The 26,723-nt window shown below is 45.7% G+C and overlaps 1 protein-coding gene across 4 annotated transcripts in view; it reads left to right on the top strand.

Annotated features, from left to right (window-relative positions):
- The window catches only part of CDH23 (cadherin related 23), a 597,280-nt gene that overhangs the window by 568,880 nt on the left and 1,677 nt on the right, over window positions 1-26,723 (top strand). For 2 of the 4 annotated variants that reach the window (XM_072628247.1, XM_072628248.1), the window contains exons 46-66: window positions 146-604; window positions 2,736-2,852; window positions 7,344-7,568; window positions 9,938-10,107; window positions 10,745-10,882; window positions 12,520-12,639; window positions 13,812-13,989; window positions 14,694-14,905; window positions 15,725-15,916; window positions 17,418-17,531; window positions 18,190-18,319; window positions 18,473-18,730; window positions 19,164-19,325; window positions 22,023-22,279; window positions 22,956-23,053; window positions 23,432-23,552; window positions 23,874-23,953; window positions 24,359-24,399; window positions 24,621-24,681; window positions 25,128-25,257; window positions 25,577-25,699. In XM_072628247.1, the coding sequence (XP_072484348.1) occupies window positions 146-604; window positions 2,736-2,852; window positions 7,344-7,568; window positions 9,938-10,107; window positions 10,745-10,882; window positions 12,520-12,639; window positions 13,812-13,989; window positions 14,694-14,905; window positions 15,725-15,916; window positions 17,418-17,531; window positions 18,190-18,319; window positions 18,473-18,730; window positions 19,164-19,325; window positions 22,023-22,279; window positions 22,956-23,053; window positions 23,432-23,552; window positions 23,874-23,953; window positions 24,359-24,399; window positions 24,621-24,681; window positions 25,128-25,257; window positions 25,577-25,699 (3,386 nt within the window). Of the gene's footprint in view, window positions 1-145; window positions 605-2,735; window positions 2,853-7,343; window positions 7,569-8,374; window positions 9,580-9,937; window positions 10,108-10,744; window positions 10,883-12,519; window positions 12,640-13,811; window positions 13,990-14,693; window positions 14,906-15,724; window positions 15,917-17,417; window positions 17,532-18,107; window positions 18,320-18,472; window positions 18,731-19,163; window positions 19,326-22,022; window positions 22,280-22,955; window positions 23,054-23,431; window positions 23,553-23,873; window positions 23,954-24,358; window positions 24,400-24,620; window positions 24,682-25,127; window positions 25,258-25,576; window positions 25,700-26,723 lie in introns of those variants that run through there. The other 2 variants (XM_072628249.1, XM_072628250.1) reach the window with 2 other exon arrangements.

Genomic DNA, 26,723 nt, shown 5'->3' with positions numbered 1-26,723 from the left:
GGATGGGGCAATCAGCAAAAGGTGGGGCTGGAGTTTGGAATGATCTGAAAGTGCCAAAACCAAGTACATAAAATGAAATGCCAGGCCTGTGAATTGCTACCCAGAGGCTGATATAAGACCTGTTTTCCCCTCTTTGCACCCACAGGCTTTTCTGTCCTTCAGGTCACAGCCACAGATGAAGACAGTGGCCTCAATGGGGAACTGATCTACCGAATCCAGGCGGGGGCCCAAGACCGCTTTGTGATCCACCCCATCACAGGGGTCATCCGAGTTGGCAACATCACCATTGACAGGGAAGAGCAAGAGTCTTATAGACTGGTGGTGGTGGCAGCGGACCGTGGCACCGTGCCCCTTTCAGGCACCGCCCTCATCACCATCCTTATTGATGACATCAATGACTCCCGGCCGGAATTCCTCAATCCGATTCAGACTGTGAGTGTGCTTGAGTCAGTTGATCCAGGCACCATCATTGCCAACGTCACTGCCATCGACCGTGACCTGAGTCCAGAGCTGGAATACTTCATTATTGACATAGTAGCGAAGGATGATACTGACCGCCTGGTGCCCAACCAGGAAGAGGCCTTTGCTGTGAATATCAACACAGGTATAAGAGTCCTGCTCTCCTTTATCCTCCTCATTCTCAGAGCTGGGTCTTCTCTTCTCCTTCCTCTCCACTCCTCCTCTCCTCCCTTTGCTCTCTGTTTTCCCCGTTGCCCTTTTTTCCCCTATGTACTCTCTCTTCTTATAATAAAGAGAAGAGCACAGATTCAGAGTACAAAGACTTGAGTTTGGATCCCTTCTCTACCACTTACCATGGGCAGTTACCTTTGAATGTCTGTTTCCTCATCTGTAAAATGGGGCTAAAAATACTTTCACTGCTACCTTACAGATATTTGTTATATGGAAAATGCTCTTTAAATGGTAAATTCTCTCTGGCACCTATAGTCTGTGATCTGAGCAGGTCAATTAGCCTCTTACTGCCCTCAGAAAACTCTCCAAGACTTTAAAGTTCAGCCAAGTTATTGATCTATATTGGTGAAGGGAGTTTTCATGCCAGAAGTTCCCTATATGCATGAAATCAAGAATCCAGGCCCCTTGCCCAAGAGCTAACATTATTGTTGTTATTTTCTTTACTAACATTAATCTATTCCCCTTCTTTCTCTTCCTCCTTTGCTCCTTCACCCTAACATCTCCTTCCATGTCTAGCTCCATTGACTACCAATTCTCCTTTCCTCCCTCCATTCTCTTCTTCCTCTCTTTCTATCTCTCCTTTTTTGTCTTCATGTCTTTCTTTCTCTCTTTCTTTAGTATGTTCTCCCTATTTCTGTCTCTTCTTACAATCAAATTCATCTCTTCCTTCCCAACCCCCAACTCGCCTCTTTGTTTGGATTTTCTATTCTTTTCTCCTTTTCTATCCTCTCACTTTATCTTTCCTCTGTCTTTTCTCCTCCCCTTTCCTTTTTCCATTTGCCTCTCTCTTCTCTCTTCTCCTCTGCCCTAATTGCTCTGGGGTCTCTCTCCCTATGCCCCCCACCTTTGGTTATTTCTCCTATACCTTGAACTAACTGGTTTTAATCCTTTTCTCTCTTTCTCATGACTGGCAGGCCCACAGGTTTGAGCTTTCTATTTCTCTATCACTTCTCATCTCATCTCTTGTCTGCTTCATACCATTGCCTTTCTTCATATCCACTGCATCATTCCTCATCCCTCCCATGCTGTGGGGTTGCCCACTGGGGACGTCATCAGCCAAGGTGGTAGATTGGCCTTTGCAGACTGAATCCAGCCATCCCCTCCCCTTTCCCCACTCCCCAGACTTGGGAAGGGGGAATTAGAGGAGAAAAAGGAGGAGGAGGCCACTGCTGGGGTAAGTGACAGCCCACATTGGTCTGGGGGACTTTTGAGGACTGAGGGCCAGGAATTCTAAGCAGCAAGCAGCAGACTTAAAAGACACAGAATGGGAAAGGCAAGAGATTTCACACCAGGATAAGGGGTGGGCATTAGAGATTACTACCTCACCACTGGGGGAAGAATGGGGTTTCCAGTTCCTCCCCTTGGGCATGGGGAATCCAAATAATCTCTACTGTGAATGACAAGCATTCACATTCGAGGAGTGAAGAATCCTTCTGTTGACTGGGCTGTGTCTGTGGAGTCAGCCAACAGCAGGGAAAGAGGTGGCTTCCAAAAAAGACTGGAGGCATATATAAATATGTGTGTGTACATATCCTATAGCATGCACGCACGCGCACACACACACACACACACACACACACACACCCACTGCAAGACAAAGGGGAACATTGCCTCACTCTCTTGCTACAAATACTCGCCAGGTTGTCCACATCCAGGGACTTCTTTTCCCATTTAGAGTTGTCCTTGATATCCATTTTAATATTATAATCTGATTTAATATTTTAATCTGATTCTAGTTATTAATCTTGGGCAGAGGTTGGGAAGAGGTTCTGACACAGGAGGATTTGTCCAAGGCTTTCAGTGAACCTTGAATGGTCACAGATGGCCCATGCACTCTGAGTCAGACAAGGCCAGAGAAGTCTGTAGGATAAGAAATGATTTCTCAGCCTATACGTCATCTTTCCTTTCCTTGCTCTATGGGAAATGGAAGTAGAGGGGGAGGGGCTAGAAGGAAGAATTGGGAGAAGAAGGGAGTTTGTTATTAAGGCAGGGACTTCTGGGGTGCTCCCAATGAAACTAATGGTAGGGCTGGTCTGACTTGGCAGGTTCTGTGATGGTGAAATCACCCTTGAATCGAGAACTGGTTGCCACCTATGAAGTCACCATTTCTGTGATAGATAATGCCAGTGACCTACCTGAAAATGCCGTGAGTGTGCCCAATGGTAAGCAAGCCATCTCTATAAAGCCCCTACTTGCTTGGTCCAATAGCTTACAAGTCCACAAGGACTTTAGGCCAAACGTGACAATTATCTACATCTTCCGGGAGCCTAAATATCAATCACAGGAGTTCTTAAACTGGGATCTGGGATCTGTGAACTTTTTTTAAAAATCTTGATAGCTGTATTTTAATATAATCAGTTTCCTTGGTAATTCTGTACATTTTACTTCATGTATTGTTTTAAAAAGGCATTATTCTGAGAAAGGGGCTATAAGCTTTACCAGACACTGCTAAAGGGGTCCAGGACGCAGCAAAAAATTAAGAATCCCTGTTTCAATGGATGTGAAATCAATCTAGATATTCCTTCCAACAACGTAGACCATGGTCCATCCACACTTGTCTATTTTAAGACTCATCCATGTCTTCTCATGAATTTGACACAAAGTTTCCACTCAGTGCACTAGAGGGATTCCTTGTCCTCTCTTTACATTCCTAACAATTAGAGTCAAGTCAACTAGTGTTTATGAAGCATTTGCTGTGTGCCAGAAACCGTGCTAAACCCTGGGGATACAAATACAAGCAAAAAAGAAAAAACTGTCCCTGCCCTTAGGGACCTTACATTCTAATAAGAGAAGACAACTCAGAAAAGGGAAGCGAAGAGAGGAGGGTTGGTATGCTGTCAAAGTCTAGAGAAATGGGAGTTCCAAGAGGTGCTCACCAATGGGTGAAAGGGCAGAGGAAGAAGGTAATTGATGCATGGTGTCAAAGTGTGGAGAATTTTAAAGAAATCATTCTAACAATGGACATCAAAAAGCTTAAAACAATAATAACATATGGCTTGGAAAGAAGGCAGACTTGTAAGTAACAAGAGATAACGATCATGCTAGACAATCACAGACCATATAAAGACCCAGACCAAAGACCTCCAGCACCCTGGGTAGCTCTCCCATGGAGGATTTATGGAAGCACATAGATAAAAGTCCACGAGAAAGGAAAATGTGGATGGGCTACAGTCTGAACCTGGGGAAGGTAATTCCCCAGTGAAATCCGAGATCCATGGAGGTATAAAAGTGTGAAGAACAACACACATCTCTGCAGCATTTAAGACTTGAAGAGTGCTTCTTCTCCCACCCCCAATAACCCAGTGAAGTAGGGACTGTATTCATATGCCCCTTTTACAAGTGAGAAAACTGAGGGTCTGGGAGTTTAAATAAGTTGCTCAGGGTCACAGCTAGTATGTGCGTAATTCAAACCTGGGTCTTAAAGTCCTTTGCTTTTTTGTTGTTGTTGTTACTACTGAGATTATTCAAGTCTAGAAGAGAAGACTGAGGAGCAGTGACTTAATACAGAATGAATATGTACAACTGGAAAGAATTGGTTTAAGCTATTGAGGCAGCTAGCTGGCTCAGTGAATAGTTTCAGGCCTGGAGTCAGGAAGATCTGAGTTCAAATCCTGCCTTGGACACTTACTAACCATGTGACCCTGGACAAGTCACTTAACCCAGTTTGCCTCAGTTTCCTCATCTATAAAATGAGCTAAAGAAAGAAATGGCAAATCCCTCTAGTATCTTTGCCAAGAAGACCCCAAATGGGGTCACAAAGAGTTGCACATGATGGAAACAAATGGATCACAACAACTAGGGAGGAAATTTAGAAAGAGAAATCCAGGAAAATATCCATGCAAAGAAATGAATCAGATTTACCTTTTGAGGAAGGAGGTACAGGTGCCTTCTCTTCCTTTAGTATCTCTCATTTAGATTCAGTCAAAGCATTGGAGTAGGTATAATCTTCTGGAATGTTCCCTATGACCCTTCCAAGAATGATGATTCTCAAAACTGGGAAATAAGAGGTATTGGTAGAGCCTTGTGTTCTTGAGGCAGGAGGACAAAGTCAGATTAGACAGAGTACTAGTTAGCTACTGACATGGAATGCTAAGGGAAGGGATACAGTGTCCTTCCCCAGGAGAGCTGTTGGAGGAATAGTGGAAGAGATGTCCAATGTTTTTGGGGTGTTTTAAAGCCATCCTGCTTGGACTTAGGGATACCAGGACTTCTTTAAGTGCCATGTATCTGAAGAATATTTTATTCTCCAATCACAGAATCCTACCATTGGAAAGGAACATCAAGGTGATACAATCCAACCCCCTGCCTAGTATAGAAATCCCTTCACTGCACTGAGAATTAGGAGACCTAAGATTGCATTTACTCCCTGGAGGTCTCCCTAGTCCAAAACCAGCAGAGGTATAATAGCTAAAACAACCAGGAAATCCGAAGCCCTGAGCTTTATGATATTGAAAACGGACGTTAGCATCTTCCCTAGTGGTTTGGGCTGAAAGCCTCCAGCTGGGATCATTTCCATTTTTAACACCTTCTGGAGATCAGCCAAAGATCCGCCTGTTATCACCTCCCATGAGGACAGTACTTAGCTTTGGTGGTGACTCTAGAAATTGCCCTTCTTATTCACAAAAAGATCTACCCACACTGAGTATTTGAAACTCTGACTACATATCTTGGAACAGAGAATAGTACTGCTAATTCCTGATTTTCCACTAATCTTAGAATAGGTTAGAACCATAGCTGTCCCTAAATCAGATTGGCCACTCCCACACTTAAACTCATTGGGTGCGATCTGATTCTACTACAGATTGCTGCCTATTTCCCTAGAAGGAGCATGGGGACAGCCTATATTTGATGTGCTGTGTAGGGGCAAAGGAGATATAGAATCCACTGGAGGCTTGGGAGCAGAATCATCATGGAGTGTGAAGGAGGTGAAACATTAAGTTCAGTAATTTGTTGGTGACTTGGGAGGACAGCTTCAATGCAAAAGTGCTTTTCTTCATAGGCAGCTACCTTGACCAGCCTCTAAAATCAAGGTCAAACTCCCCTGCCATGGGAAGCTCTGTCTCCCCAGTTAAGAAGATGAATCAGGCAGTGAGCCTGGAACAAGAACCCACTCTGATCAGGGCTTCATACCATAAGGACATAGCAGAGAAGACACAGACTCCCCCATAGAATTTAGGTTCTAATGTGGAAAAGATAGAAATCATTACCAACATTTAAACAGTGCTTTCAGGTTTCCAAAGTGCTTCATATACATTTTCTCCTGTAATCCTCACAGCAATCCTGAGATATTATTATCTATTATTGTCCCCTTTTTACAGATGAGGAAACTGAGGCTCAGAGAGGTTAAGTGACCTGTTCAGAATCTGAATTGTAAGAATCTGATTTGTAAGTGTCTGAGGCAGGATTTGAACCCAGTCCTTCCCTTTTTACATTAAGTACACTAAAAATAGCCATGTATTTGGAGGTGGATCTGAGTTAAACTCCCAACCCCTAATACTTCCTAAATTGGTCCAAACATAAGCTATCCTGAAATGTAAGCTGCTCCCAAGATATGCTGAGTCTGCTCAGACAAGAGCTCTCAAGAGCTAAAGGAAGGGATACAGTGTCCTTCTTTTAAAACAAATGAAAATTGCTTCATTTTCAATGTGAGAATTTCTTATTTACATCTCAGAAGTTTTCAAACAACACAAATCATGACTTCTCTGTTTTATCATTCTGTGGATTGTCTTGATTTTTAAAAGTGACAGAGGAAAATATTAATAATGCAGAGTAAACTCAAATGTATGGCTTTTGTATTGTTTTGGACAGTGGCTATTAAACATTTACCAATATGTCTTGAATAACATTCTTTTGAAAGGGAAAATATCTTTGCACACACATATATTACACATATTATGCACATATATGTTTTATACATGTATGTATATATGTACATGTACACCCAGACAATAATACTGTAAAGGCAGAGTTTTCTACAAGGCAGACTTGGGAGGGGGCTGTCAATAATGGGACCACTACAGCCTATTTTCTATGTTTTCTTGAGCAAGTCACTGTACCCCTGCTTCCTTGTATTTAAAATAAAAAGAAAACTACTGCATTACCTACCTCACAAGAGAGTGGCAAGGAAAGCACTTTGTAAGCCATAAAGTAATAGGGAACTTGGTGGTGGTGGTGACATGTGAGTAGGGTATTTGGGACAGTGTGGAGAAATTGCAGGGAAGCTGGAGCAGCCTAGAACTGAGGCTAGGGAGCCCAGGCTGGACAAGGCAGAGGCCGGGACACCCTTCTGGAGAGTGTGACTGAGTTTCCTATGTTGATTTCTTAACAAGCATCTCTCTACGTGGAATTCCTGCAGACTCCCAGAGAGATGGATATTAAGGCTAACTCTGGACTTCCTACTCAACTCTTACCTTTCAATTTAACTCTCCCGTGCCCAGGAGATCTTTTTTTCCCTGTGCATACTAAAACAACCATCTCTGACCCAGTCCTTCCTCCCTACCCAGCTGAGCAGCGCCATCAATATGGGAATGCAGGAAGGGGGCCCAGGCAGCAAGAAGACAGCCTCCCTCAGCTGGAATTGCTTCTTCCTCTGCCCTGTCTTTATCCTCCTGCACACCTGGTCACTGCTTCTTCCCTCTGTCTCCCCCTCCCAGCCAAGCTGACAGTCAATATTCTGGATGTCAATGACAACACACCCCAATTCCGGCCCTTTGGGATCACTTACTACACAGAGCGGATCCTGGAGGGGGCAACGCCGGGCACCACACTCATTGCTGTGTCAGCCTATGATCCAGATAAGGGAGTCAATGGGCAGATCACCTACACCCTGCTCCACTTGGTACCCCCAGGATACGTCCAATTGGAAGACTCTTCAGCAGGTAGGCTGGACACCCAGAGGATGGAGGGAGAATAGGTGAGCCTCTTCTCTACCCTTGGGGAGATGAGGATGGGTGGGATATTGCCACTTCTGCAGACTTACACCCCACTTTCCTTCCTTACTATTTTTCTTTTGGGATGAGCTTCAGGGTGGTAATGCTCCCATTTATTCCTTAGTGCACTGATGAGATGATAATGGTTGAGAAATTAAAGTTATCTATAGTCATATGAAAAAATGCTCTAAATCATTATTGATTAGAGAAATACAAATCAAAACAACTCTTAGGGACCACATCACAGCTATCAGATTGGCAAACATGACAAAACAGGAAAATTATAAATGTTGGAGAAGATGTGGGAAAGTTGGAACACTAATTCATTGTTGTAGAGTTGTGAACTGATCCAACCATTCTGAAGAGCAATTTGGAACTATGCTCAAAGGATTATAAAATGTGCCTACCCTTTGACCCAGCATTACCACTTCTAGGGCTGTATCTCAAAGAGATAATAAAAATGGGAAAAAGACTCACATGTACCAAAATATTTATAGCAGCTCTTTTTGTGGTAGCCCAGAACTGGAAATTGAGGGAATGTCCGTCAGTTGGGGGATGGCTGAACAAGTTGTAGTACATGAATGTAATAGAATATTATTGTGCTATAAGAAATGATGAGCAGGCAGATTTCAGAAAAACCTGTAAAGACTTACATGAACTGATGCTGAGTGAAGTAAGCAGAAACATGAGAACGTTGCGCTCAGTAACAACCATATTGTGCAATGATCAACTAGAATAGATTTCGCTCTTCTCAGCCACGCCAGGATCTAAGACAACTCCAAAAGGCTCACAATGAAAAATGCCATCCACATCCAGAGAAAGAACTATGGAGTCTGAACGCAGATGGAAGCATACTATTTCCTCTCTTTTGTTGTTGTTGTTTTCTCTTTCTCGTGGTTTCTCCCATTGGTTCTAATTCTCCTTTACAAGACTAATGTGAAAATATATTTATTAAATGTGTATGTAGAGCCTGTATCAGATTGCATACTGTCTTGGGGAGGGAAGGGGAGAAAATTTGGAACTCAAAATCTTATGGAAGTGAATGTTGAAAACTAAAAATTAATTAAAAGAAAGATAGGGGTTCCGTTTTTGGTGTGATAAAATTGAGATGCCTATGAGACAGCCAGCTCAAAGTGTCCAAAAGTTTGGGGAGGATTCAAGACTGGAAGTCAAGGAAGATGTTAGGACGCGATAAATAAAGCTGCATAGAAATGATCATTAAATTCATGGGAACTGCTAAGATCACCAAGTCAGTCAACAAACATTAAGTGCCTATTATGTGTCAGGCACTATGCAAAGCCCTAGAGATACAATGAGGGGCAAAAGACAGTCCCCTACTGTCATAGAACTCTAATGAGGGAAACAGTAAGCAAAAAATATTTACAAATGAGCTACATACAAGATAAATGGGAAATAATTATGAGAGAGAAGGCACTAGACTTAAGAAAGGCTTCCTGTAGAAGATGGAATTTTAGTTGGGTCTTAAAGGAAACCATGGAAGCTAGAAGTGAGGAAGGAGAGCATTCCAGATACAAGGGACAGACAAGCAGATAAAATGCCTGGAGCCAAGACAGAAAAGAGAAGAGAGTTCAGGACACAACCTTGGAATATACCTACAGTAGTGGGAAAGAAAATCCTAAGAGGAAAGTATCAAGGAGGAAGCAGTGAGCAATGTTAAATGTCACAGAGAAGAGAGAATGGCTGAGAAAAAGCTATCAGATTTGGCGATGGAGAGATCACTGGTGACTTGGAGGGGCAAGGGTACTCTCATTTGAATAATGGATGAGATCTAAAGCTAGAGAGAAGAGGGTTTAGAGAGTGGTAGAAAGGGGTGGCATCAAATGCAGATGACTTTTTCAATGACTAACCAAGGAAAGGAGAATTATAGGACAATATTGTGGGGATGGAAGGATCAAGTGACTTAGCAAGAGTTTTTTTTTTTTTTTAAGGAGACGGAAAGACAGTCATGTTGGTAGGAAGCAGGGGAGGTGCCAGTAGATAGGGAAAGAAAAAGTTAAAGAAGAGGGATTATAATAAGATCAATCTTCTGGAGGAGACAGAAGGGAATGAGATCGAGAGTTCATGTAGGAACTTTAGGAGCAATCTAGTACAAGCACTTCACTTTATAGAAGTGACTGAGGCTCATCAGAGAGGGAAGGTAGTTTGCCTGAGTTCACACAGGCAGCAAATAGGATTCTAACCCAGGGACTCTGCTGCCCATACTTGCATCCCCAGTGGATTTTAGCTCCATGGCCCACTCAACTCTCACTCTTACTGAGATAGACTTGAGGAGAATGGTGGATTCCTATGTATTCCAGGGAAGATCATTGCCAACCGGACTGTGGACTATGAGGAGGTACATTGGGTGAACTTCACTGTCCAAGCTGCAGACAATGGCTCCCCTCCCAGGGCTGCAGAGATCCCTGTCTACCTGGAGATTGTGGACATCAATGACAACAATCCCATCTTTGATCAGCCCTCCTATCAGGTGGATGATTTGAAATCACTAAGGCTGCTGGGAGAGGGAAGGACAGGCAGGGATGGGTTGCAGTCATTCAGCAGGATGAGCACATTTCTGTAATATAACAAGTCCCTGGGCAAGTCTTTCAAGGGAAGGAATTTTGAAGGATTTATGATTTCATGCGGAATGTCACTTGGAGGTCAGCCAGTGATTTAATGCAGCCCCTGTCCACAGCTCACCAGACCTTGATCTTGAGGCATTTAGGTAGGAAAGTAGATTAGACTGCTAGATTAGGAATCGGGAAGACTGAGTTTGCATCCTGCCTCAGACATTTACTAGCTGGGTTGCCCTGGGCAAATCACTTAATATTAGCCTCCGTTTCCTCATTTGTAAAGTAGGGATAATAATAGGACCTAACCTGAGGTTGAGACCAGGATGATATAATGTACCATACAGTGTTTTGCAAACCTATACAAATGTTAATCATAATCATTATTATTTTATTGAGTCCTAGAAGAATCTGCCCTGTATCCCCCATTCACCTTCATGCTAGAGAATCTACCAGCCTTGATCTCCCAAGCCTAGAGGGCCAGTGAAGTATTAAGAGTCTTCATTTGCTGATGCCTGGACTCATTGTCCCTTCTGTCTTCCTACCTGGCCTCAGGAATCTGTGTTTGAGGATGCACCAGTAGGCACAATCATCCTCACTGTCACCGCCACTGACGCTGACTCAGGCCCCTTCGCCCTTATAGAATACAGCCTGGGTGATGGAGAAGGCAAATTTGGGATCAACCCCACCACGGTAAATGAGTCAATCAATAAGCTTTATTTAAGCACCCTGTGTATGCCAGGTACCATGCTAGGCACTGGGGGTTCAAAGAATAAAACGAAAAATAAAACTGTCCCTCATCTCAAGGAATTTACAAGGGGGAGGGGGGAGTTAATGCATGGGAGAGGATGAAGGGTAAGAAGGGAAGAGAGTAATGACCAAGGATCCCATGATCATGGACTTGAAATACTTCTAGAGGTAGTCAAATCCATCTCCATTCCTCTGGGCTCGACCCTCCCACATTTGTGGAGATTTGATTTCCCAGTGTAGCCAATTCTGAAGCAACCTTCAGCCATCCCTGATTTAGCATCATGATTTGATGGAAAGATCACTGGAATAGGAAATATGGGTTCAAGTCCCAGGTCAGCCACTAACAAGCTGTTTGGGCAAGTTATTTTTCCTCTCTATGCTTCAGTTCCCTCCTCTGTGAAATGGGTGCAAGAAGCACAATCATCTCTAAGATTCCTTCCATCTCTAAATCTGTGACAGCCATTGTACCATTTGGTGATGCTAATTATCAGATCATTCTTAGAATTTATGAGAATCTCTTAGTTTAAACAAATTTATGCTCCTTCTGTCTTAGTGGACAAGCAGGACAGTGAGTCACCTTCTGTTTATAATAACCCTTTATAGTCATTAAGAGATTTATGAATAATTTTTCCTTCACTAAAGAATCTCAATCCCCTCATTTTCTGCCCCTGTACTTGGTAGAGTGTGGGAAACCCCATTCCCTCTTAAATCAGTCACTAAGTAAATGTTTGTTTTTATAAAGAGATGGTGTGATAAAGTGGATAGAGAGTTGGCCTTGGAATGAGGAAGATCTAGGTTTAAGTCTCACCTCTGATACATACTGGTTGTGTGACCCAGTGATTTAAGAAACTCTCTTGGATGGGGGTTATTAACCTGCTGTTCTTACCAACTCATGATTCAAACTAAAAGTATATTGATTTGGAGTTCTTGCCAGTCTTATAAGTTTAACACAAACCTCTCCCACTTTTTCCAGAGGTTATAAGTTAGCTCCAAGCCCCCAAGTCATCATTGACCAGAGAGTTTCCTATCTCTGAACAAGGGATACTTTCTCCCCTTCCTATATACGTATGACCAATAAGCAAACTACAATTTCTCAGTTTTATTGGCTAACTTGTTTATATTATCCATAAGCTTAGAAATTAAAATGTACATTTAAAAAACAAAGTCTAAGATTCCCCCACCTAGAAATAAGCAAGGCTAAACCAAGTGAGCTAATAGGCCATAGAAACATTCAGCACCTCCCTGTAGAAAGAGAGGAAAGAGATGGGGAAGGAATGCATCACTAGTTTCTTAAGGAATAATAAATTTTTGTACCCGAAACGTACAAACAATAAAAAATACAGGATATCAGAGGTGGCAGAAGCCACCTCACCTCATTTAGAGGAGCAAAGTTCAGCAAGACTGAGTCTCCTTCCACAGGTACCACTCAGTGAGATAACAACCAGCCTCTCCCACCTCCTTTGGGGGCAGCTAGCTATTACCTAATCTCTTCATCATTGCACTCCCCAGTGCAGGCCTTAGACTGGCCAAGACTGGGAAAGGAGAACAGAGACTGAAGCCATCCCCTCATGCTCTTCTAGGGAGACATCTACATACTGTCTTCCCTGGACCGAGAGACAAAGGCTCATTACATCCTTACAGCCTTGGCCAAAGACAACCCTGGGGATGTACCGAGCAACCGCAGGGAGAATTCAGTCCAGGTGAGGAATATGACTCTAAGGGATATTGAGATGGAAGAAGCAGGGGATGGGTTGATTATGTGGTAATTTCGGAAGGACATAGGATCAGTAGGGATGGGGACAAGCTGTCAGTACAGGCAGATTCTTCCTGGAAATAGAAGCTTCCAGATGTATAAGACAAGTTTCATCTTTCTGCTACCATGCTACTCACATCCTCACTCCTGCTTCACATTCACTCACTCACTCAATCATAAACATTTAAGTGCCTGTGTGCTAGGCACTGTGCTAAACACCTGACTGAGGGGCTCTGGGTGGCACAGAAGCTAGAGTAGAGCCAGTGTAGAACTTTCTGATATCAGACTTGGGGTGAGAAATATAGCTTTTCATGGAAATTTTTGGCCCTTCAAAGCCACCCTCCTCCTCTCAAAGCTACTCTAAGTGGGACATTTTAGTTGTCTGATTTAAAAGGGCTTAGACCATTTCTACCTCAAGAATCTGGTTTCCACCCACCCACCCAAGCTGGGTACTTTCTCCATGAACACAGATTGCATTTGTAGATAGCTTTTAAGAATTTGCCTCCAGTCTGGTGGCACAGTGATGAGCCTCTACAAACTTATCAACAAAGGACCCACAGTACATCTCCATCCCTAAATTCAAAGACTTTTCTCTTGGCTTCCATAGCCTTAACCTTTGAAACTCCAGGGTTACCTCCATGCTTGATGAGGCATCAGAGGAAACCTTTAGTAGAGACTGAGTTCTACCAATAGGTCACCCAGGGTCAAGCATACCTAAGGGTCAAGAACAGGGAGCAATCAGGGGCAGGTCACCAGGCCAAATGATCTAAGATCAAGGTCATGGGGCAAACACTCAACAAATAGGCCTCCAAGTCAAGACCATCAACTATAGTTATATACAGATCTAGATATATAGATATAGATTTGTCTAAGGTCAGAAACATCTAAAATCAGGAGGAATTGAGAGAATGCCACAGAGTTCAGGTTTATAGGGTCCCATCTTTAAACAAAGAATAGGACCCTACCCTAAGAAACTCATTGGTATCCCCTCCCTCATCTGAAGCTGCCTCACAGTTATGTCTAAGCACCCAAAGGGTCATGGCCTTTTATCTTTCATCTAAAGGGAAGATGGGGGAATGACTTTTCTGCTCATCATCCACTCTACCCCCCAAACACTAGGTTGTGATACAAGTGCTGGATATCAATGACTGCAGACCTCAGTTTTCCAAACTTCAGTTCAGCACCAGTGTTTATGAGAATGAGCCTTCGGGCACTTCAGTCATCACCATGATGGCCACTGATGAGGATGAAGGGGAGAATGGAGAACTGGCTTATTCCATTGAAGGCCCTGGTGTAGGTGAGTGGCCTTATCAGGAAGCTTAGAGAAGATTTGGGGGAAAAAATCTATTGAAGCTATGGCCCTCCCACCAGGACACCTGGCTTGTCCACCAACCCATTCTTAGGTAATCGTGGGTTAGGTACTTCCCCATTCAGTTTCAATTTCCTCAGTAATGAACATTAGCCAGTAAGCCTCTGGAGTTAAGTAAGGGATGTAATGTCATATACATGTTACCATAACAAAACGTGATGGTTGAAAGACCCAGGAAATGGGTGATGGGGCCTAAGTAGGGAACAGCGTGTGGCAGCTCTTCCATTGGGATGGAGCTAGGGGAAGAGTGGGAACTGAGAGGAGAAATTACTTAGAGGGGATATGATAGATGCTTTGAGAATTTGAAAGACTTGTCATATGGAAAAGCATTTAGACTTTTCTAATTGACCCCAGAAGGCAGAACTCGGAAGAGTGGGTCAAGGTCTCAGAGGTAGATTTCAAATTGATGTAAGGAAAAGCTTTCTAACAAATAGTTACCCCAAAGTAGAATGGATTTCCTTGGGAGGTGGTGGGCTCCTCATTCCTGGAGCTCTTCAAACAAAATCCAGAAGAAAAAAACATGTCAGATAGGTGGTAGATAAGACTATTGTACAAGTGCACACTGATCTCTTTCATCTTTGAAATTCTGTGAGTGACGGGATGGTCCCTAAAACAACCCTCTGCCCTGACAGAGGCATTCCAAATCGACAAGGATTCAGGTCTGCTAACAACCCGGCGGCCACTGCAGTCTTATGAGAGGTTCAACCTGACAGTGGTAGCTACGGATGGTGGGCAGCCCCCACTCTGGGGCACCACTATGCTCTACGTGGAAGTCATTGATGTCAACGACAACCGGCCAGTTTTTGTCCGTCCACCTAATGGTACCATCCTCCACATCTTGGAGGTATGACATGTATCCCCCAGGTCACCCCCATCCCTACCTTAGACCTAGAGGAGAGGGGCTTCCTAGAGGGTACAAAGTATATTTACCATGGCAACTAATTTCCCTTCCTCAACAACATTTATCTTAATTATTTATATTATTTTCACATCATGAATTTACAAAGTTGATTTAAGAGTACTGCTGCCTACCCGAGCTTGCCGCTTGTCCTATGCACCAAAATTGCTAGTTATCTCTGGACGCAGGCTGCCCACGTTCTCATCTCTACCCCCAACACAGTTACCTTTTGGTAAGCTCAAGCTGTGTTCTGGAAATGAGGAAGGATGATGTGATTGGCACTTCCTTACCTTCCCATCCTGAATCAGACCTCTAAGATAATAGGACCACAGCAACCATTAAGTCAAACAGAAATTTTCTAGGACTCTGGAGTATTCTAAGGCCATACCCATCATGGGCTGCCATTGAAGACCATGAGACACTCAAACAGGGAGGAAAATAAGTTTCCTGTGGGTTTTTTGGGTATCTCACCAGGCTCCCTATATTTCTTTCTATTGCCAAAACTTACCAAATCTATGTGGTCTCAAGAGACTGTGAGGAGCAGGGAGGGACGGAGTTCCTATACGCTGGAGCGAGCTGGAGATTTTTCACCCAAAATGCAGAGGAAGGGTCAGTTCCTAAGCACAAACACAAGGTGTCACAAACATCCTTCAAATAACTCCTCCCACCCAGGATACCCTTCTAGGAATTGGGATTCTCTCTGAGGATTCCAAGAGATGCAAATAATCTGAGAACAAACTGGAAAACCTCCCTGTGCTCTACTAGGAAATCCCTCTTCGATCAAATGTTTACGAGGTCTACGCCACAGATAAGGATGAAGGGCTCAATGGGGCTGTTCGCTACAGTTTCCTGAAGACGGCGGGAAACCGAGACTGGGAGTATTTCACAATTGATCCCATCAGTGGACTTATCCAAACTGCCAAACGTCTTGACAGAGAGCAACAGGCTGTGTACAGTGTAAGAGTCCTCTGGTTGTCACTAACAGCCATGGAGACCTAGATTTAACTCTTGTCTCTGGCACATAACTGCCTACATGACTCCTAGCAAATCACTTACCCTCTCAGTGTCATAGGCAACTCTGAATTGCAAAGAGGGTACCAACCAGCATTGGTAGAGGGAGTTTTCTCACCTGGAAGTTCCCAATGCCAATAAAATCACAGATCCAGTCCCTAGATATACCCTAAGGGCATTGGGGAAAATGTCCACTTGCCACTTTTCATTGGAGGTGGGGAAGGTGAGGGATAAGGAAAACCATCTCTGGTCTTTCTACCACCTAGGACAGCATATCCCAAACCACAGCTGTGGAACCCTAATGGCCTGACACCTGTAAAAGGGAACCCCATGAGAATGTTTAAGTTCTATAAACATGATTCCCTCAAACACATTCAAAATGAAATAGCATCAATATCCTCCACCAAAATCCTCCTCGTGTGCTTCAGTGTGCCTAGGAGAAGACCCCAGACTCTCAGGGGCTGTACAAAAGCTCCTGCCCTCAAACATGGCCTGATGAAGCCAAGGGTCAGCCCAGTTGAGGTCATCACCAGAAGGCTAGCCAGCAGGGGATGGGGCTTTTTTTGGCCACAGCTGTTCAGCAAGGGCAGGGGCAGATTAAATGGACATCAGTTCGGGAAAGAGTGCCCACCAATGACATCTCTGACCCTAAAAGTGAATAACCGAAGCTTTGTTTCCTCTGTTTTGTTTCCTCATGATACCTTTATCGAAGTAGTACTCGTTGCCCCCCGTGTCCTCCCTAGATCACTGTTCATGGGGTCCATCAATATATTTCAATTCCAGAGGCATTCTGCAGCCCCGTGAATTGGGAAATGTTAGTCCAGGGACATCTAACTGGACAGCGCCAATCCTTGGTCACATCATCCTTTGCAGCTTCACCCAGCACCCCCAGCAGTATAACCCCTGGCTTTGAGGCTGGTCCAGGAGAGACTTTTTTCTTGCTTCTGATTTTAAGAGAGGACATGAACCATTCCAGGGTCTCTTCCAGAAGATCTTCCTGGAGAGAGAGAAAAGACTTTGAGAAGCAACAGACATGTAGAAGAGCTGCTGCCTCAATATATCCCAGAGTGCCAATTTGTCTCCCAAAAGACTTTGGTGGGGTTCCCCGGGGGCAAGATTAGAGTCTCCAGTTGGGAGTGAGGTATCTCAGCTCTGTCTACTGCTTCCCAAAGTCTCTCTCTTCATGAGTCTCTCCTTGAAGCCAAAAGCAAGGGTCTTTCCTCTTCCAAGTCCTTGCCAATTCTATACCTCATGTAGATGCACAACATTTCCATCAATGAGGAGAGTCAGACAAATGCATCTGACTTGATCCTTGTTTTACACCTGATTGGAAGTTTTCCCCACCTTGGTCTCAGATCCCCTGCGTTCTCCCCAGTCCCATCTATAGATTTCTTGGTTTTCTGGGAAACCCAAGGGACCTCTCTCTAACTTCAATTTCTCCCTCCAGCTGATCCTGGTGGCCAGCGACCTGGGTCAGCCAGTGCCCTACGAGACCATGCAACCCCTCCAGGTGGCACTGGACGACATTGATGACAATGAACCCATCTTCGTGAGACCCCCAGTGAGCCCAAAGCCTTCTCTCCCACCCCTTCCCCCCTGCTTCAAGTGGGACTCAGGCTGGGTGGTAGGACCTGGCCTCGGATCCTCCCCCTGTTCCCGGTAGCAGTGATGTGAGCAGAGGAACGCTCCCTACCTCCTTTCTCTCCCCTCTACTCCCCTCCCCTCTCCAATGTATATACACAGGATTTGTAATCCATCTCAGCCAGAGAAACCAGATCCCCCCACCCCAAGCTAAAGGAAATCAGACAATGAGACTTAAGTCCATGTTGACTTTACTGGTCCTTTATCTTTCTCTTCCTTTTGAGTACGCTTGTCTAAGTCATGTGTGTACACTTGATCATGCATGTGTTGGTATGTACATGTACATTCATGCACATATGTGCCTGTTTGGTCTAAATGTGCATCCATGTACTCTGATCTCTTATGGCCCTTTCTGAGGACAGACATGGTATCTGATGACCACATCCTGTGTCTGAACTAGTAATGAGAGTCACCATGTTCTCATGGTCCAGCCCATCTGTGCAGAAAGCCATTCTCCTTTCGTCCCTCCCAGCATCTGACCCACTGTCCTTCCCAGGGGGCTCTGTCCACTCCCAGACTGGGGAGGCCTGACCACTGGCCCATCCCTAACACCTGTGACTGCTCTCCTGGTCCTGCAGAAAGGCAGCCCCCAGTACCAGCTACTCTCCGTGCCTGAGCACTCTCGGCCTGGCACCCTTGTGGGCAACGTGACGGGAGCTGTGGACGCAGACGAGGGGCCCAATGCTGTAGTTTACTATTTCATTGCAGGTAAGGAGGGCAGCGGGGCGGGGGCGGGGCGGGGGCGGGGGCTGGGGCGGGGCTGGGGCTGGGGCTGGGGCTGGATGGAGCCTGGGATGGGGCCTCTGCTGGCCTCTCCATTTCCCCTCCTCCTTCCACTGAATCTCATCCTCTCTCCTCAAGCTGGCAACGAGGAAGAAAACTTCCTGCTGAAGAAAGATGGAAGACTCTTGGTGGTGAGGGATCTGGACCGTGAACGAGAAGCCCTCTTCTCTATCATTGTCAAGGCCTCGAGCAACCGGAGCTGGATGCTGCCCCGTGGACCAGGGGCTTCTCAGGCCCTTGACCTCACCACTGACCTGACGCTCCAAGAGGTGCGAATTGTCATAGAGGACATCAATGACCAGCCTCCACGCTTCACAAAGTCTGAGTATACTGCAGGTGACACAATGGGGTATTCTGGGGGCTCTGGGCTGGGGGGGAGGGGAGTGAAGGGGGTCCCATCTCAGCTACTCTTCTCCAGCAGGACTTTCCTATCTCCCAAAGCCCAACTCACAAGGGAAGGGATTACCATGAGGGTAAAACATCCTGTCTCTAGTTGACTAGGGCTGCCCTAAGGAGAGAGTCCATGAGCTGAGTGTCCAAGGAGTCTTGTCTTTGATGTTCCCCTAAGGGTGAGGATTTGTGCTGCTTTCTGTCCTATAAGGAACAGGCAATAGAAACACCCACTTTTATAATGGTGGCTCAATGAGTATTTGAGAGTCCAAGAGGAAAGGAGAGACAGCCACTACCACGGGAGTATTGAAGGAATATGGGATCACAGTACACTCCAAAGCCATTTACTCCTTCCCAACTCACTGATGGTTTCCCATAGGAGTGGCCACTGATGCTAAGGTGGGATCAGAGCTCATCCAGGTACTGGCTACAGATGATGACATTGGCAATAACAGCCTGGTATTCTATAGCATCCTAGCCATTCACTACTTCCGGGAGCACTCCAATGACTCAGAAGATGTGGGCCAGGTCTTTACCATGGGTAAGAGCCAAAATCTCCTAAGAAAGGTGGGAGGAAGGAGGGGCTCCAGACCCATCTTATGGATAGCAATCTCACCTACCAGCCCTCAGGCCCTCCCTCAGAGACCCATAGGTATTAGGCCAAATTTAGACAGGATAAAAGAAGAGGAGGTCAGTCACCCTAGAATTCCCCAGGGAAGCCTAACTATGGAGCTAGAGTAGGAAGTGAATGAGGCTCACAGAGTATGTGAATGTGAACATGTGTGCGTGTGCATGTGTCTCCTTAAATGCATAATAGCTGATATTTGTATAACATTTTAAGAGTTACAGATCACATTGCATCATTGTCTCATTGTATCCTCACTGATTCTGAGATAATGTATACAGTGTATAATATATGTTTATGAGGTAAGTGCCATAGATATTACTATACCCATTCTACAGATGAGGAAAGAGACTCAGGAAAATTAAGTAACCTCCCTCAAGTCACAGCAGCTAATCAGGGTGGGAGGTAAGATTCAAACTCAAGCCTTTCTTGACTCCAAACCGCGTGTATATGTGTGTTCACATGTTTTTTGGAGTACCACAAAGTAATTTTGAATGTATTTTTGAGCGTATCTCAGAAACCATATGTGCATGTGTATGTGTATGTATCTGGGAAGGGAATGGTCTCAGGGATGTTGTGTGTGTGAATTGTGACTGTATCCTGAGCATGCACGTGTTAGCCACCAGGGGGAGATGGTGAGTAAGGCAACCTGAGTTCTTGGTCATCTCGGAAGACAGAGGACCTGTATGAGCTCCCCAGACAATTTGTTCTGCCCCCTCCACCCCTTCCCTCGGAGAGAACTTTCAGCACACACTTTTTGGGTTTTTTTTAAATAATCCCACTGCTCCCTCTAGACTAAACAATTTTTTTAAAATTAAAAATAAACCCCCCCATACGCAATAAATATAGTCTTAAAAAAACACATTTCCATATTGGCCATGTTCACAAGTGTCTGGAGTAAGTGGCATATGTCATCACTGATCCCCGGGACTTCTGGTTTATCATCGTATTGACCAGAGCTCTGAAGTCTTTCAAATTTGTTTTTCTTTAATGTTCACATTGTAGAAATTGCAGTCCTAGTTCTGCTCACATCACTCCACATCCGTTCACAGAGGTTTTCCCAATTTCCTCTGAAACTGTTCATTTCTTAATTCTTTATGGCATAATAATGTTAAATTATATTCACGTGCCATAATTTATTTAACTATTCCCAAATAGTGGACATTCCCTTAGTTTCCAGTTTTGGAGTTCTGTGCAAAGATCAACTCCTCTTTTCATTGTGGTCTGGCTTTCCCTTTCAGAACAACTCACTCCCTCTCCCTTTGAGGAGAAATGGCTATGTGGGGATATCCTAGCAAATGGAAGGACAGTGCCTTCCCTGTGCTCGCTCACAGCCTGGGTTCATGCTTTTAAACTAGGGATATCTGGATTTAGGGATTCTTTGCCAGGCTTGTAACAGTCCACTTTATCCTAATGGTTCTAATTCCAGGGCCAGCCACTCATGCATTTGGACCTAATATTTCATACCCACAAGAAGACATTCTCTCTCTCTCTCTCTCTCTCTCTCTCTCTCTCTCTCTCTCTCTCTCTCTCTCTCTCTCTCTCTCTCTCTCTCTCTCTTTCTCTCTGTCTCTCTCTCTCTCTCTCTCCTCCCTCTCCCCCCTTGTCTCTCTCCCTCTCTTTCCCTCCATTCCTCTCTCTCTCTTCTCTCTCTCATGTTTCTATTTGTAAGCATTAAATAAAACACACACAACTTAGTATTTCTTCCGTTCAACAAGGAAATAAAATCTAAAGAATGAATAACTTCACACACATTAACTGAAAAAGGGACAAGCAGCTTTGTCAGAATAGGAAAGGGGTCCCAGGCTCCAGCCCACACCTCCCCAGGACTGGGATCCCTGGCACTGCCCTTTTTGCTGATGCCCAGTCTCAGCATAGAATCATTCTTGCTCTTCAGCAGGTCCTCATGGCTTAGCTCTCACCAACCGCACCTGAGCAATTGTGACTCACAGGTATCTCTCCATTCGAGATGGCTTCTTCCTTCATTCCACTCACTTTACTTCTTCCTTCTCTCCTGCTCACTCACACTTTGGCATTGCCTTACCCAAAAGCCCCTCGCCCAAAGTCAGTTCAGCAGTGATTTCAGTGGGCTGCCCACAGATTAAATCCAAGGTGGTCTTAGACATAGGGAACACTGGGGAAAGATTTTTTTGCCAGCAGATAACCTCTTGCTCTGCACCCAAGTCTTTTGCACAGCTAAAAAACTGGGTGGTGCATATAATATATCCATTCAAAAGTATGTATTTATATGTGACTATGTACCCAAGTTGATATATGTCTTTATCAGCACATGTATGTAAGTAAGCATGGTAATTAGTTGGCCTAGACACACTGGTTATTTGTGAGTAAATTCAGGCAACACTTTTCAGGACCTCAGTTTACTCATTTGTGAAATGAGATCATTGGATTAGAGGTCCTCAAATGCCCCTTCTAGTCCTAAATCTATGGTCCAATTATCTCTTGGGGATTTAGAGATTATTCATGACCCTGGTCCCTTCCACACCATGGATAACAGAGTCTATGATTCTCCCACAGTGTGGCAGTGGCTAGGGGTATGTGGGGTAGGGTTAGGGAGAAATCGAGCTTAGCTTCTTTACCTCTTTCCCAACTCAGGAAGCGTGGATGGAATCCTGCGCACATTTGATCTCTTCATGGTCTACAGCCCTGGCTATTTTGTGGTGGACATTATCGCTCTGGACCTGGCTGGTCACAATGACACTGCCATTGTGGGCATCTACATCCTGCGGGATGACCAGAGGGTCAAGATTATCATCAATGAGATCCCTGACCGGGTGCGAGGTTTTGAGGAAGAGTTCATCCGCCTGCTGTCCAACATCACTGGTGCCATTGTCAATACCGATGATGTCCAGGTACTGAGGTCACAGGCAAGATAAGGGAGCAGCAGGGGAGGCACAGGAATGCTGGACCAGAAGGAAATGGGACCAGATCAGAAGTGCAAAAACACTGGGTTACTCAGGGCAAAGGGGAGCAAGGTCAATGTGAGAGCAGGGTGGGGACCAAGGAAGTCAAAGTTTCAGGGCACATTATTTTAAGGCTGACACTATTTCTTACCTATGCAGCTCCTTAAGCACCTAATTCCATCCTGCCCTCTCATGGTTGCTGGTGCCCACAGGACAGAGAAGAGGGTGTAAGAGTAGAAAGCAGAGGAGAAGCCAAAACAAGTGCCCTAAGTGGACAGATTGCTGGACTAAGTTCAAAACCTGACTCACTTACTAGCAGGGTGACCCTGGACAAGTCACTTCTGGCCTCAGTTTCCCCGCCTATAAGATGGAGATAATGATAGCACTTACCTTCCAGGGTTATTATGAGGACAAAATTAGATGATATTTGTAAAACCCTTAGAAAAGCACAATATAAACGTTGGCTATTATTATTATTATGAAGACAGAGAAAAGAAGGGAGTGGGGAATGTGGGGAAAGGGGCGGGGAGATGAGGAGAAGGCTCCAGAAGATTAGAACTTGGCTTTCTTGCTGGTGGCCTACTCAAAGTGGCAAGTTTCATGCCCTTTTCCTCTCCCACTCCAGTTCCATGTGGACCAGCGAGGCCGGGTAAATTTTGCCCAAACAGAACTGCTCATTCACGTGGTGAACAGAGAAACCAATCGCATCTTGGATGTAGATCGGTGAGTAGTGGGGCGTCCGTCCATCCCATGGACTGAGTCTTATTCTAAGCACTATGAAGAAGGAGGAGGGAAGGGGCTCCAATAATCCTGGCCGGGGGGAAGAGAAGGGGAGACACCATTGCTTCTTTGGAGGAACTACTCTCTTAAAGGAAGAGATGCCTAAAAGAAACAGTAACTGTGTCTGCCTGCACACATACGGGCTAATGTTTCTAATCAGGGAAGGTTTCCCGAAGGAGGCAGAATTTTGAAAGCTGCTGGAGGAGCAAGGAGAATGCTCCAGGTTGTGGAAGTGGGCTAGCCTTCTGACAAATAGCCTCTTAGGTAGAAGAGGGGGAAGGGAGGCCAGGAGCTCTGATGTCTCCCCTCCTCTGTTTCCAGGGTGATCCAAATGATTGATGAAAACAAGGAGCAGCTGAGGAACCTCTTCCGAAACTATAATGTGCTGGATGTCCAGCCAGCCATCACTCCCCGGCTCCCTGACGACATGTCAGCCCTACAGGTATGAGAAAAAGGGACAAGGAGTCCCCAGGGATAAGGGTTAGAGGTCAGACTGTCCCAACCCAGGCCTCTGTCCATGCTTTCCTGTAGTAGGGAAGGCTCAAAGATTCAGGTGGCTTTGAGCAATGCCCATCCTGAGATGCTCCATCCAGGGGCTCAAGGCTCTGGGAATGGGCCCTTCACCATGAGCAGGTGTGTCAGGTCCATGTCAGACTTCTCGGGGGAGAGCTCCTTGGGGCTTTCCTGTTTGCCCTGGGAATATGAGGGCCTCCCTGGGCATCCCACCCCTGCCCAGAAGCTCACCCCATGGTTCCCCTTCCAGATGGCGATCATCATTCTAGCCATCCTCCTCTTCCTCGCTGCCATGCTCTTCATTCTCATGAACTGGTACTACAGGACTGTGTAAGTGATGTCACTCACTGGACCCCTCCACCAAGACTCTTCTCCTCACTCTCCTGTTCTCATGAACCCAAACCCTGTAGAGGCCATTTGATGTTGCTTCGATGACCCCCTCAGGCTGGACACACCACAGGACCCAGGACCCAGTCTAGCCTTCAATAATACACTCAGCCTGTAGAGGTCCATCCCACTCTATGACCAGAAAAGCACCCTACAAGCCTTTTTTAAGACTCCCTTAGGATTCCAGGCCTGTTTCCTATTGTATTCCTATTTCAGCCTATGACCAGTTTAGACTTGAGAGCAGATCAAAAGGAACCCCATTCACACCCCCACTCCTATCTCCCTTGCCAGCCTGATCTTGGCCCTAGGCCTCCCTCCTTGATCTATACTTTCTCTGCTTCCCTCCAGACACAAGAGGAAACTCAAAGCTATTGTGGCTGGATCCACAGGTGAGTGGTGGTCTTGAGAGGCAAGAATAAAGAGAAACAAGAGACTGTCTATCCCAGAAGGGTCTGTGGGCAATGAAAGGTTGTCATCCTCTCCTCCCTCTATCTTTCCTTGGGGACCTTGGGATCCCAAGCAGAATCCCCATGAGGATGGATTGTGACCCTTATACCTCCTGAATGGTCTCTCCAAGTCCCCCCTCCTTCCCATTGCCTTCTTCTGTCAGGGAACCGAGGCTTTATAGACATCATGGACATGCCCAACACCAACAAGTACTCCTTTGATGGGTGAGTGTGTCTGCATGTGCTGGGGGAGGGAAGGAGCCACCATTGGCATTGTTGGGGTCAGCTGCTACATGCCAGACTCTAACAGACCTGCTCATGGCCCTCTCAGGGCTACATTCCTGGCTGTAATGACAAGGAGCACCCCTCCCCATCACTAATCCATGGTCTTGAATGAAAACCTTAAGGACCTCTTTGCTCCCCATCCTGAGAAAGTTCCATGAAGAGCTCAAAGAGCCAGGGAGAATGACATGCTTATGATTGAGTGAGCTAAGCTAAAGGGAACCCAGAGTTCCTTAGAGCACCAGATGAGCCCTTCATTCTCCTACACCTTACCTTGAAGAAGATCACACTAGCTGGTTGGCAGGTATAGCCAAAGGCACTGAAGTTAGCTCTGAGGGCTAGGCGGGCAAGGCCAGCAAGGTTCAGCCCTGTGTGGCCTCTCCCTGTAGGGCCAACCCTGTGTGGCTGGACCCATTTTGCCGGAACCTAGAGCTAGCTGCTCAGGCTGAGCATGAAGATGACCTGCCAGAGAATCTCAGTGAGATCACAGACCTGTGGAACAGCCCTGCCCGCACACATGTGAGTCCTTAACTCCCTTCGCCTTCTGTCCCTGCCACCAGACCCTAGCACCCCTTAGCCTTCCTACCTATACCGAGGTACAAAACAGGCCCTTGTCCCAGAGGGCCTCTGGTCCTAAGTCCAACTCCATGAGGTCCCCTTGGCCCTTGGGAACTCAGTGGTCATCTCTCCTGGTCACCTCTGCTCATGTTCTTAGCTACATGCCAGAGGGACTGGAACAATCTAAAGTGGAAGAGGTGGAGATGTTCTGGTCAAGCCTAGCCACCTTCAAAGGGACACTCCTCCCACCTGCTTTCTTTTTACTCCATCCCAACCTCAGGGGACATTTGGGAGAGAACCATCAGCTGTCAAGCCAGAAGACGACCGCTACCTCCGAGCTGCCATCCAGGAGTACGACAACATCGCCAAGCTGGGCCAAATCATCCGTGAGGGGCCCATTAAGGTGAGAGCCTGCCAGCCTGCTTCACCTCTCTTCTTGGAGGACCTAGCCTCCCTGGGAAATGGGCTGGCCCTTCCAGGGAAAGGATGGGCAGCCCCATCCTTTCTGGGTCAGCTCCCAGGCCCAGGCTAAATCTGTGACCTAAGTCAAAGATATATATGTCCTATGAATAGAATGAAGAATTGTAAGACCTTGGAATCTTGTAAATCCATGCACCCACCCAAAAATAGAGCCAAAGCTATTAAAAGCATTCTGTCCCCTGCCTCTGCTTAAGCTTTGATAAGAGGTTTCTCTCCTCCACTCCTCTCTCTGTCTCTCTCTCTCTCTCTTTCTCTCCCTCTCTCTCTCTCTCTCTCTCTCTCTCTCTCTCTCTCTCTCTCTCTCTCTCTCTCTCACACACACACACACACACACACACACACACACACACACACCCCTACACCTCTTGACATGCCTTGTTTTATAGCTTAAATGTTAGAAAGTTCTTCCTGACATCAACTAGGCCCTTCCCACTGTGACCCAAGTGTAACAAGGAACCAAAAATACTATTTGCTTCTTATCTCTAATCTCCCATTTCATCCCTGGGCCTAAATTTTCTTGAAAATGGGCTCATCAGTGACATGAGAGCGGAACAACCCAACTGGTCCCTATAATCAACTAGCCCCTGTCTCCCACCCCCAATACTACAGTTCGTCTTTAGCCACAGAAGGGGACAAAGCTGGGTTTTGCCTAGATAGAGCCCAGTACCCCCTGCAGTGGCTGAGGCTGGACTCATCCAGCCCAGTCCTCATCTAGGGGATCCTCAGGCTTTTGCAGTCATAGCCTCGGCTGTAGCCTTTCTGTTCCTAGCCTAGTCATTAGGACTGAATCGCCTCTTCTGCCATAGAGCTAACTTCAATCTCCTATGTTGGAGAGCTCACCCCCCCCCATTGCCTTTTGACCACTCTCAGTCTCTATGTAGCAGCTGGAAGGTGAAAGCAGCCTCAATCCCCTCACTGAGGCAGTGTAGAGGGCCTCTGGAGGAGGG

This window comes from Notamacropus eugenii, chromosome 1 (assembly GCF_028372415.1).
Source record: "Notamacropus eugenii isolate mMacEug1 chromosome 1, mMacEug1.pri_v2, whole genome shotgun sequence".
In the NCBI taxonomy this organism is placed as follows: Eukaryota; Metazoa; Chordata; class Mammalia; order Diprotodontia; family Macropodidae; genus Notamacropus; species Notamacropus eugenii.
Note: the sequence above shows the minus strand (reverse complement) of the source record. Positions and strands in the feature narration are given on the sequence as shown.